Genomic DNA, 13,047 nt, shown 5'->3' on the forward strand with positions numbered 1-13,047 from the left:
GGTTTCTCTGAGTCTCTTACCACTATACCTTACTGCCTCGTGGTATATGCCACCTGCTGAAACATGGCTTTGTAATCATCTGCAACCCGAGAGAACTGTCATTTTGTAGAATGCAGAGACTGAATCAAAATATTAACAACAACAGCTACTACTAGTACCACCGCTGCCGCCACCACCACCCACCACTACCACCACAACCCATCATAATTTATTAAGGATCTATTGTGTGCCAAACACTATATTTGACACTCAACCCACATTACCTTATGTAATTCTCTTAACAATCCTTGAGTAGATACAATTATCCCCATTTAAGAGATGAAGAAACTGAGGCTCAAGAGAGGTTAACTTTGCTAAGGCTCCTCAAACAGACTATAAGTTTACTGTGGGCAGGCACTGTATTATTTATGTATCCTTAGAGGGTAGCCCAATGTGTAGAACACATTTGAAGCACATAATAATTATCTGAATGAACAAATAGGTTGCTTGATGGGATTTTCCCAATCCTTCCTCTGGGCGCTCATGTCAACTGCAGAAACCTGATCTGCCATTTGAGCCTTGAGCCCAAATGCCTTTCCCTCTTCCCATGCTTCTTACTTCAACCAGGCGAATCTCCCTAGCCAGATCTTTAATGAGTTGTACAGTCCGTACTGTCTCCGGGATCTCATCCTCGTGGTCTGGAAGAGCCTGTCAAATAAGAGGCATGAGAAAGAGACCCACAAGTAAATAAACAACTGATTTTCAATAAATGTGTCAATCAACAAATGATACTGGATCAATTAGAAATCTATGTACAAAAAAAAAAAAAAAAAAAAAAAGACACAAGAACGTTGATCCAGATCTTACACACAATGGCTCATGGATCTAAAAATAAAAATTATAAACCCATTATTTTTAGAAGAGAGTAGAAAACCTTTGGAACCTCCAGTTAGGCAAAGATTTCATAGGATATAAAAAACATGAACAAGCAAAGAAAAAAGTGATAAATTAGACATATTAAAAAACTCTCTGCAAAATCTCCACTACTTTACCATCAATGCTACTTTTAAGACAAGCTAAAGGGGCCAGTGCTGTGGTGTAGTGGTTAAAGCCATAGCCTGCAGTGCTGGCATCCCATATGGGTGCCAGTTCAAGCCCCGGCTGCTCCACTTCTGGTCCAGCTCTCTGCTATGGCCTGGCAAAGCAGTGGTAGATGGCCCATGTCCCTGGGCTCCTGCACCCACATGGGAGAACCAGAAGAAGCTCCTGGCCCCTGGCTTCGGACAGCCCAGCTACAGCCATTGTGGCCATCTGGGGAGTGAACCAGCGGAAGGAAGACTCATCTGTCTCTCTCTGTGTGTCTCTCCTTCTCTGTAATCCTGCCTTTCAAATAAATAAATAAATCTTTAAAAAAAAACACAAGTTACAGACTGAGAGAAAATATTTACCAAATATATCTGCTAAAGGACAGTATCAAGAGGTGTAAGGAACTCAATTGTGGGTTGGAGCTACACCGCTCAAAAAATTAAGGACCTGTCTCCTTGTAACTCTGCCTTTCAAAAAAACAAACACATCTTTAAAAAAATCAAGGACCTGAGGGAGATGAATGGGGACAAAATGGCCTCTGCGCTTTAGAGGATAGAACTCAGTACTCAGCAGCTACAGGCCTATACCTAGCTCAACTATAAACTGGGGGATAACATGTCAGTTGTCTCTCTTTCAAATTTATTTTCCATATTTTTTAATATGAAGATTTATATTTTATGTAGATCTGAAACTTTTTCTTTGTCATTTCTTCTACTACTTTTTACATTACTTTTGCATCCAGAGGATGGAAAAAATTTCCTCAGCATTCCCTTGCTTCTCAAGGTTGGATTCTTTTTTTTTTTTCTTTTCATTTAACTCCTTTAATCTATCTGGAATTTATTTTAGTGGTTGGATCAGGGGCCAAGAATCTATGTGACCCAGCATAACTTTAATGGCTCCCTCCCTCCCCTCTAAGACCTGGGCTCAGGAAAGGTGAGGAAGCAAGTGCTTCCCAAGACAGACAGTATACTTCACAGACTTCTTCCGTGAGCATGGGCTCCTCAGAAATGTCTTACTCTCCTTCAGTTCCATTTGATCACACTGCTTGGGGCCATCCCTTGGTTCTTAACCAAGAGCATGAGTACTTTCTACCCATGCAACTCTTTTTTTAGTATTCCTGGGGACCCAATCATGGTGAAGTTTCATTCATGGGATGGGCTCAGTGTTCAAACTCAAGGAAACCACACCTATAAGGTGTTCAGAAACAGAGTCACAGACTAAGGCCCAGGTATAGGTGAGTGCAGGGAGCAAGGGAAGGCCTAAAGTGTGAAGGCCAAGAATATCTATGGGAAAGTCTGGTAACAAGAAATGGGAGACTGTGTGGGATAAGCCTCAATGGCTGAAAGGTCTCCTTAGGACAATGAAGTAGCTACCTGAAGTCTAAGTGTACATATTGATATTTCTTCTGCTTTCTTGGATTTCATAAACTTGCTTGCTTTTTTAAAAAGATTTATTTATTTATTTGAAAGTCAGAGTTACACAGAGAGAGAAGACGAGGCAGAGAGAGAGAGAGAGAGAGAGAGAGAGAGAGAGGTCTTCCATCCACTAGTTCACTGCCCAGATGGCTGCAATGGCCGGAGCTGAGCTGATCTGAAGCTGGGAGCCAGGAGCTTCTTCTGGGTTTCCCACACGGGTGCAGGAGCCCAAAGACTTGGGCCATCTTCTACCACTTTCTCATGCCACAGCAGAGAGCTGGATCAGAAGTGGAACAGCTGGGACTCGAAGCAGCACCCATATGGGATGCTGGCACTGTGGACAGAGGCTTTACCCACTACTCCACAGCACCGGGCCCCACTTGCTTGCTTTTTAAGAACTCAACATTTTGGGGTAGGCACTCTGTTACAGCAGGTTAAGCTACCTCTGGATATACCAGCACTCCATAATGCAGGCTCAAGTCTAGGCTCCTCTGCTTCTGAGCCAGCTACCTGAGAATGGGCCTGGGAAAACAGCAGATGGTGTCTCAATTACTTGAATTCCTGCCACCTATGTGGGAGACCCAGACAGAGTTCCTGGTTTCTGGCTTCAACCTGACCCAACCCTAGCTATTGCAGGCATTTGGGGAGTGAACCAGTAGATAGAATTAATCTCTCTCTCTTTCTCTCTCTCTCTCTCTCTCTTCCCCCCTCCCTTCCTGTCACTCTCCCTCTCAAATATGTCACTTTAATAAAGAAAGAAATGGGAGATACGTAGGTTAAGCCTGCAATAGCTGAGAAGTCTCTTTAGGTCACTGAATGCAGGGGGAGGAATCTATAGGGTACATGCAGCCTAAACATAAACACTCATATATCTTCCATTTTCTTGCATTCCACAAACTTGGTGTGGTTTTTTTTTGGAGATTTTTTTTTTTAAATTCATTTGAGAGGAAGAGTTACAAACAGAGAGAGGGAGAGACAGAGAAAGAGGTCTTCCATCTGTTGGTTCACTCTTCAAATGGCCATAATAGCCGGGGCTGGGCCAATCTGAAGCCAGGAGCCAGGAGCTTCTTCCAGGTCTCCCACGTGAGTGCAGGGGCCCACGCCCCTGGGTCAGCTTTTTTTTTTTTTTTTTTTTTGACAGGCAGAGTGGACAGTGAGAGAGAGAGACAGAGAGAAAGGTCTTCCTTTTGCCATTGGTTCACCCTCCAATGGCCGCCACGGCCGGCGCGCTGCGGCCAGCGCACCGCGCTGATCCGATGGCAGGAGCCAGGTACTTCTCCTGGTCTCCCATGGGGTGCAGGGCCCAAGCACTTGGGCCATCCTCCACTGCACTCCCTGGCCACAGCAGAGAGCTGGCCTGGAAGAGGAGCAACCGGGACAGAATCCGGTGCCCCGACCGGGACTAGAACCCGGTGTGCCGGCGCCGCAAGGTGGAGGATTAGCCTAGTGAGCCGTGGCGCCGGCCAGTGGGTCAGCTTATACTGCTTTCTCAAGCCATGAGCAGGGAGCTAGATCAGAAGAGGAGCAGTCAGGACTCCAACCAGCACTATATGGAATGCCAGTGCTACAGGCGGAGGTTTAACCTACTACGCCACAGTACCAGCTCCATTTTGGTTTTGGCTTGACACAGCTCTGGCTATTATGGCCATTTAGGGAGCAAACCAGGGATGGAAAAATCTCTTTCTGTCTCTCCCTCTATGTAACTCTTTCTTTCAAATAAATAAATATTTTTTTAAAAGCAAATAATATGAAAAAATATCAGAGTGCCTAGGTTCAATCCCCAGCTCTGCCTCCTAATTCCAGTTTCTTGCCAATGAAGATCCTGGAAGGCAGCAGATGACAGTTCAAGTAGTTGCATCCTTGCTAGCACATGGGAGATCTGGATTGAGTTCCTAGCTCCAAGTTTTGGCCTGGCCTTATCCTGGCCATGGCAAGCATTTGGGGAGTTAATCAGCAGATGAGAATGCTTTGCACTCATTCATGCTCTCTGAATCCCTACCTCTCAAATGTGTGTGTGTGTGTGTGTGTGTGTGTGTAAAAGATAACTAGTGAAAGGTCTCATCCTACCTTGTCCCTACCATCACCTCCATAAACTAACCCACAAATAATACTTCCTTTGTTTTTATATTCCTCAAGATGTGTCTTCAGGCAAATACAAGTATATGCAAATATAATTCTTGCTTTTTCCTTTTTTGCATATAAAGTAGTATAGTTTACACATGGTTCTATGCTTTTAGTTGACAAATTCTGGAGATCTTTCCAAATCAGTACATAGAAAGCTTTCTTATTGTCTGTCACAGCTGTTTAGTATTCAGTTGGATTGATGTTTATTGGTACATTTCTAAAAAGCCATTTTGGCAGTATGCATCAAGAGCCTTACATTTTTTTCATAAACTCTGATGTAATAACTGCTCTTAATCAAACAATGTGGGATAAAGACTGATGCATACAGATAATTATTGTAAGACTCTCTATACCTCTTCCAAATAAATAATTAAAAGGACACAATAACAAGTAGTTAGGTAAGGATGATACAGTCCTACTGAAGTATATCATGTAATTATTAAATGCTCATGTTTATGAAAATTACAATAAGCCAATAGACTCAAACATAGAATTAGATTACAGCATGATTGCAATTATGTTTTTAAAATTCATATAGGAGAGCTGGTGTCGTGACATAGCAGGTAAAGCCACTGCCTGCAATGCCTGCATCCTAGCTGCTCTACTTCCAATCCAGCTCCCTGCTAATAGCCTAGGAAAAGCAGCAGAAGATGGTCCCAGTGCTCCTATGTGGGAGACCTGGAAGAAGCTCCTGGCTTCAGCCTGGCCCAGTCCGGCCATTGTGGTCATCTGGGGAGTAAACCAGTGGTTCTACTCTCTCTGTAACTCTTTCAAACAAATAAATAAATCATTAAAAATAATTCATATAGAGGAAGACATTTGGGCCAGTAGGTAACCCAAGGGTTAGGGCACCTGCATCCCATTATCAGAGTGCCTCTGTTTGGAGCTTCAGCTCAGCTCCCAAGTCTAGCTTCCTGGTAATATGTGCCCTGGGAGGCAACAGGTGATGGTTCAAGTAGTTGAATCCCTGCTACCCATGTAGAAAGCCTTGATTGAGTTTCCCACCCCCGGTTTCAGCCACAAGCCTGAGTCATCATGGACATCTGGAAAGTCAACCAGTAAATGGGAGTTCCGTCTGTCTCTCAAATAAATAAAATTAAAAATAAACAAAACACATAAGAAGATCAGAAATACAAGCATGTCCAAATATTAATAGTTCCCTATAAGTATTAAAATTACAGATGATGTTTTCTTATTTTATATTCTTTTTATTTGTCTAAAGTATGTATGCATTACTTTTATGAGCTAAAAGAAAGGTTTAATAATGTAATCCAAGGAATCCTAGCCCAGTCCTCCACTCTTCTGCTTCTTCAAAGCACATGCCCAAAGACAGTCCCTACAGGGGGCAGAACTCCCAAGGAGATAAAGAAATAGACATATTTACTTCTTTTCTTGTCCAGGCTCTAAAGGCCAAGTTCAGTGCTTTACCACCATGTACCAGGTAGGAGGCAGGGTGTCTCCTGTTCTGTCGCAAACCTAAAGAGGGAAAGAGGAAAGCAGAGTATCAGTGAAGCGCTGCAGGAAAGTAAATACAACTAGGGAAATCATACAACTAGAGAAAATGCTCAGAGTTCTGAGTTCAACTCTAGATTTGAAGTTCTCTTATTGGTGTTCATTTACTGTGTATCTACTACATGTGAATCCTTATAACCACCCTACTAGGCAGGTATTAGTATCTTCATTTTGCAGTTCAGGAAACTGGGTTTCAGAGAAAAAAACAGATTTGACCAAGTGGCCACACCTGGTAAAGGCCAGAGCCAAGAGTGAAATCCTAATTGAATCTGAGGGTGTGCTTCTTCCATTAAACTACTCTGCCAACTGGGTTTCAAAATGAGAACACTCAGGATGACCATGGTTGCTACATTAGGATGTGAAGGGCCATTAACATAGAAGATGGATTAGCTGTGCTTGGTCTCACTTCAGGGGAAGACTATTAGAACCAGATTTGGGCTTTATAAAGAATTCTCATGGCCGGTGCTGTGGTGCAGCGGGTTAAAGCCCTGGCCTGGGGTGCCGGCATCCCATATGGGCACTGGTTCTAATACCAGCTGCTCCTCTTCCAATCCAGTTCTCTGCTATGGCCTGGGAAAGCAGTAGAAGATGGCCCAAGTCCTTGGGCCCCTGCACCCACGTGGGAGACCCAGAAGAAGCTCCTGGCTCCTGGCTTCAGATTGGCTCAGCTCCAGCCATTGCAGCCATCTGGGGAGTGAACCAGCGGGACCTCTCTCTCTCTCTCTGTAACTCTTTCAAAATAAATAAAATAAATCTTTTTAAAAAAAGAATTCCATGAAACCTCCTGGTTGGCATCCTTTGGAGCTCACATGTAGATGCCAACCCAGAACAAGATGATGAAGGCGACACAGTTCATAAAGAACAAGGCCACCAAGGAGAAGATACTCTCCATAGATATCTCAAGTGCACATGGCAGGAATGACCTCATAAACAAAGAACCAAGTGGGGCCAGCGCTGTGGCACAGTAGGTTAATCTTCCACCTGTGGCACCTGCATCCATATGGGCACCAGTTCTAGCCCCAGCTGCTCCTCTTTCAATCCAGCTCTCTGCTATGGCCTGGGAAAGCAATAGAAGATGGCCCAAGTCCTTGGGCCCTTGCACCCATGTGGGAGACTAGAAGAAGCTCCTGGCTCCTGGCTTCAGATTGGCGCAGCTCCGGCCGTTGTGGCCATTTGGGGAGTGAACTAGCGGATGGAAGACCTCTCTCTCTGTCTCTCCCTCTCACTGTCAGTAACTCTACCTCTCAAATAAATAAATAAAATCTTTTTTTAAAAACAAAGAACCAAGTGAAGAACATGCCAGTGGCCAAAAGCACCATGGTCAGATGAGGGAAGACAGCCAGGTTCATGGCCTTGAGCTCCATTTTCCCCAGAACAGGGTAAGCTATATGCCCACCACCAGAAGAAAGTGTCAACACAATGTTTTCATATACATAGGAGATCTTTGTGGTGATGAATAGTACTATATCTTGATCAAGTTGATAGTTATACATATTCATATTCTCTCTCTCTCACACACACACACATACACACACACAGTCAGGGGAGCAGGACATAACGGACCCATACCTCGAAAGATGTCCAGGATGTGCTTTCCCACATACCAACAAATGGTCTCAAAGTTGGGGAACTTAAAGAGGTCTGCTGTGCTCAGCCGCTTCTCAATCTCATAGGCTCTGGAAGAAAGAGGCATAACAAGGATCTATTTACTTAGCAATTACTACATACCAGGCATATTCTGGGTACTTTGTATATATTATCTCTAATACTCAAAAGACCCCATAAAAGGGGCTATTGGCATGATGCAGCTGGCTAAGCTATTGCCTGCAAAGCTGGCATCCTACATTGGAGTGCTGGTTTGAGTCTTGGCTGCTCTGCTTCTAATCCAGCTCCCTACTAATGTGCCTGGGAAAGCAACAAAAGATGGCCCAAATACGTGGGCCCCTGCCACCTATGTGGAAAATCAGGATGGAGTTCCTCACTTTGGCCTGCCCCATCCCCAGCCATTGTGGCCATTTGTGGACTAAACAAACAGATGGAAGATCTCTGTGTCTGCCTCTCTCTCTGTCACTGCCTTTAAAATAATTTTCTTAAAAAAGGATCCTGTAAGATTTATATTTAGGAGACTTTGGAATCAAAGGTTACAATGTCTTGCCCAAGGTCACTTAACTAGTATGTGAGGAAAAGTTGTTAATCCTTAAACTGAACAGCATCAGGAACCAGGATCCATTTCCATCTGATCATCATGCCTCCTTCTATGCTGCACTTCCTTGCTCTAAGGAAGAGTCCAAGAACTCCAGCAGACAGGAGGGGCCAACTCAGGATCACCACAGCCTCAGGACTCACTTGAGCTGCATTTCAATGTTAAGGCTATGTAAGAAATTCCCTCCAAAGGCAAGGCAGTCCACAGGGGTCAGCACAGCATGGATCCATCCTGCAGTGTAACAAAGCAAAAATTATAGTTGATACAGGGCCTTTCTTCCTCTCTCCATAGCCCACTCAAGTCAACTCCAACTCCTGAAGAGCAGATGACTCAGAACTTTCTTAGTTAATACACTCTTTCAACACCCAGCCTGCCATCATTTATAATCCTGCATTGGACCAAAATATGGGGTTAATGCACTTCTGCCACCTCGCTCCTCTCCATTTCAAAATATTTCCGTTGCCTTACCATCCAATCTTTTGTCTCTAAGGACATCAACTCCTTCCTATAACTATTCCTTCTACCTCTAACCTGGCTAAACAAAAAGCTTTTGTGCTGGTCAGACCTGAGTTCAAATTCTGCCATTTCCTAGGTAACTATCTACCTCACAGTGTGGTTATGAAGCACACACCCAACTGGAACTCAATTATTCCTTTTACCCCTGACACAGTACCTCCTTCTGGGACCTGAAGATTTTTCTTCTTGGGGCCAGCACTGTGGTACAGTAGGTAAAAGCCACAGCCTGCAACACCAGCATCCCATAAGGGTGCCAGTTCAAGTCTTGGCTACTTCACTTCTGATCCAGCTCCCTGCTAATGCTCCTGGGAAAGCAACAGAAGATGGCCCAACTCCCTGGGCCCCTGCACCCACGTGAGAGACCTGGAAGAAGCTCCTGGTTCCTGGCTTCAGCCTGGCCCAGCCCTAGCCAATGTGGCCACTGGGGAGTGAACCAGCAAATGGAAGATCTCTCTGTGCCTCTCCTTTTCTCTGTAATTCTGCCTTTCAAATAAATAAATCCTTTAAAAATATTTTTATTCTTAAATCTCTCAAATTCATCTCCCTTTCTCTATCTATCCATCCTACTAATGCTTTGGTTCAAATCCCTCACTATCTCTCATCTAGGCTACTGTAACAGCCTCTAAACTGGCTTCTGTACGCCAGTTGTTCTCAAGGTATGATTCAGAGAAACCTCATGCTCCCTGAGACTTTCAGAGAATATGAAAGGCCAAATCTATATTCATGATATTTTTAAGAAGCAGCTCAACCACACTGCCAAGATATGGGAGTACAGCAACAGCTTCTACTGATATAAGTAATATCATACCCACAAGACACCAAGAAACCTGCAGGAACTCCAGCAACAAAAAATATAAAGCGACAGAGAAAGCAGTAATGTGGAAAAGGTGGTTAGTGATTAGAAAATTCTGTGGTGGGGCCGGCGCTGTGGTGCAGTTGGTTAACGCCCTGGCCTGCAGTGCCAGCATCCCATATGGGCGCCGGTTCTAGTCCTGGCTGCTCCTCTTCCAATCCAGCCCCCTGCTATGGCCTGGGATAGCAGTAGAAGAGGGCGCAAGACCTTGGGCCCCTGTACCCATGTGGGAGACCCGGAAGAAGCTCTTGGCTCCTGGCTTCAGGTCAGTGCAGCTCCGACCATTGCGGCCATCTGAGGATTGAACCATCGGACAGAAGACCTCGCTCTCTCTCTGCCTCTCCTAACTCTTTCAAATAAATAAATAAATCTTAAAAAAAAAAAAAAGGAAAATTCTGTGGCAATCTAGTTTTAGTCTAAGTGAAACTGGGAACATAATAAAGATAACACAGCAGGGGCCGGCGCCGCGGCTCACTAGGCTAATCCTCCGCCTTGCGGCGCCGGCACACCGGGTTCTAGTCCCGGTCGGGGCGCCGGATTCTGTCCCGGTTGCCCCTCTTCCAGGCCAGCCCTCTGCTGTGGCCAGGGAGTGCAGTGGAGGATGGCCCAGGTGCTTGGGCCCTGCACCCCATGGGAGACCAGGAAAAGCACCTGGCTCCTGGCTCCTGCCATCGGATCAGCGCGGTGCGCCGGCCGCAGCGCGCCGGCCGCGGCGGCCATTGGAGGGTGAACCAACGGCAAAGGAAGACCTTTCTCTCTGTCTCTCTCTCTCTCACTGTCCACTCTGCCTGTCAAAAAAAAAAAAAGATAACACAGCAGGAAGCACAAAGCTGCTCCCTCTTCTATCCTCATATTTTCATACAATAATTTCTTATGCATCAAATAGGAAAACACCATCCTCACACTAGCCATCAGATTTGGCCCAATTTTACCACCTGGCTTTGCACAAATGATGACCAAAAATAATTGGCCATTTACCCACCTTGGTATCTATTGCAACCTTTATCTTTGTGTGATTTGATCTTTCTTCAGCTTCACAAAGAAGGCATATTATTTAAGATTTCCCAGAATTTAGACAGAAACTATTTCACTGTTTCAACTAGAATCAGAAGACACTTGTGGGGCCAGTGCTGTGGCACAGCAGGTAAAGCCACCACCTGCAGTGCTGACATCCCAAATGGGCACCAATTCGAGTCCTGGCTGCTCCACTTCCAATCCAGCTCTCTGCTATGGCCTGGGAAAGCAGTAGAAGATGGCCCAAGTCATTGGGCTCCTGTACACACGTGGGAGAACCGGAAGAAGCCCCTGGCTCCTGGCTCCTGATTGGCTGAGTTCTGGCCATTGCAGCCAATTGGGTAATGAACCAATGGTTGGAAGACCTCTCCCTCCTTCCCTCCTTCCCTCCTTCCCTCCCTCCCTCCCTCCCTGCCTCTCCTTCTCTCTGTGTGTAACTCTTTCAAATAAATACATAAATCTTTAAAAAAAAAAAGACAACATTTGTTCCACTTTAAATTATATCTTAGGAAGCCCTTTGGAGACTGAAAGTAGAATTTTCTGAGCATTAAAAAATCATGAAAAATATTGTGTTCAAAGGGGATCTTATCAAAACATTGATGGTCCTTTCTTAATTAAATTACTGGCTACAGGCAGGCGCTGTGGCATAGTAGGCTAAGCCTCCACTTGCAGCACTGGCATCCCTATGGGCGCCGGTTGAAGTCCCAGCTGCTCCTCTTCCAATACAGCTCTCTGCTTATGGCCTGGGAGAACAATGAAAGATGGCCCAAATACCTGGGTCCCTGCACCCATGTGGGAGACCTGGCAGAAGCTTCTGGCTTCTGGCTTCATATTGGCCCAGATCCTGCTGTTGCAGCCATTTGGGGAGTGAACCAATGGATGGAAGACCTCTCTCTGTCTCTCCCTGTCTATAACTCTGCCTCTTAAATAAATAAATAAATCTTTAAAAAAATTATACATGACTGGCTACAAGAAAACTAAATGCTTAAATCATTTTAATTTTAAATATAAATTCTGTAATGTGATTTTAGGATACTTTATTTATATATATGTGAATGTATATACATGTACATATATGTATGTGTGTATACATACTTACATACGGTTCCCTTATGCCATAAATGTTTTTCAGATTATATTAACATTCTGATTTAACATCACTCAAGATCATAGAAAATATATCAATGCTACAACAAGTTGAATCTTAGACCTAGTGTTCTGAGATGAAATGGGTTTGAACTGCCTCAATCAGAAAGACTAATAATTCCTATTAACATGTACATTGATCTCACATATAGAGAGGAAATCAGTATCAGGCAGAAATACAATTTAACAAGACTGCTTGACCCAATTAATATTCAAAAAGCTCCTTTTTTCTAGTTAGGAGTTGTGACCATGTGTTACCTTTTTCCTAAGTAATGAAGTGTTTCACAGTCAATTTGTGGTACAAGTATTGCTCTTGTTTTTCCTTGCTTATACTGGACAGCTGTGAGACAGACACATTGGGATGCCTACTCTTGTTAGTATTCATGTTTGCTGCCCAAGATCATTTATTCTAGAATCCTACACACATCCTTGAGATCAGGTGATTCTGTCCTTGCTAATGAAGTATTTCTGTATTTGACTCTAGGAAAAAAAGGTATTCTTTGTCTTTTTTACCGTCAACTTCTTGCAGGTATACCATGTTTCCCGAAGAGGATATGACATAATATTAAAGGCAGAAACAGATTTGAGAATGCAGTCATTTTCTATTATCCTCGACACTAAAGATTTGCAAAAATATAAAACAATGTAACACTTCTCACTAAATGATTTTGCTTAAAAGTTATTTTTCAAAAATACTAAAATTTGATAGGTTTATTATTTCTCCATGAATTAATACATATATGTTTAAAAATTTTGTTTTTGGAGCCTGTGTTGTGACGCAGCTGGTTAAGCCATCACCTGCAATGCCAGCATCTCATATGACCATGGCTTCAAATCCCAGCTGCTCCAATTCTGATCCAGCTCCCTGCTAATGTGCCTAGGAAAACAGCAGAAGATGAGAAGATAGTCCAAGTGCTTGGGTCTCTGTACCCACATGGGAGACCCAGATGAAGCTAGCTCTTGGGTTCAGCCTGGATCAGCCCGAGCCATTGCAGTCATTTGGGGAGTGAACCAACAGATGGAAAATCTGTCTCCCTCACTCCTTGCAACTCTGCCTTTCAAATAAATAACACTTCAAAAATGAAAAAACTTGTTTTAATATATAGATTGATAAATCTATACTACACAAGAAAAAGTTCTTTTGGGTTTGCAATGATTTTTAAAAGTATACAGGAGGGGATTGGGGCTGTGGCATAGTG

At 43.9% G+C, this 13,047-nt stretch overlaps 1 protein-coding gene across 7 annotated transcripts in view; it reads right to left on the reverse strand.

Annotated features, from left to right (window-relative positions):
• The window catches only part of PHF8 (PHD finger protein 8), a 107,492-nt gene that overhangs the window by 53,539 nt on the left and 40,906 nt on the right, over positions 1-13,047 (reverse strand). For all 7 annotated transcript variants that reach the window (XM_070067348.2, XM_070067349.2, XM_002720027.6 and 4 more), the window contains exons 9-12: positions 8,463-8,550; positions 7,686-7,792; positions 5,989-6,080; positions 598-687 (exon numbers count right to left, since the gene is read on the reverse strand). In XM_070067348.2, coding sequence (XP_069923449.1) covers positions 598-687; positions 5,989-6,080; positions 7,686-7,792; positions 8,463-8,550 — 377 coding nt within the window. The remainder of the gene's footprint in view (positions 1-597; positions 688-5,988; positions 6,081-7,685; positions 7,793-8,462; positions 8,551-13,047) is intronic.

This window comes from Oryctolagus cuniculus, chromosome X (genome assembly GCF_051225735.1).
Source record: "Oryctolagus cuniculus isolate XC-2025 breed Fujian yellow rabbit chromosome X, ASM5122573v1, whole genome shotgun sequence".
NCBI classification, from domain to species: Eukaryota; Metazoa; Chordata; class Mammalia; order Lagomorpha; family Leporidae; genus Oryctolagus; species Oryctolagus cuniculus.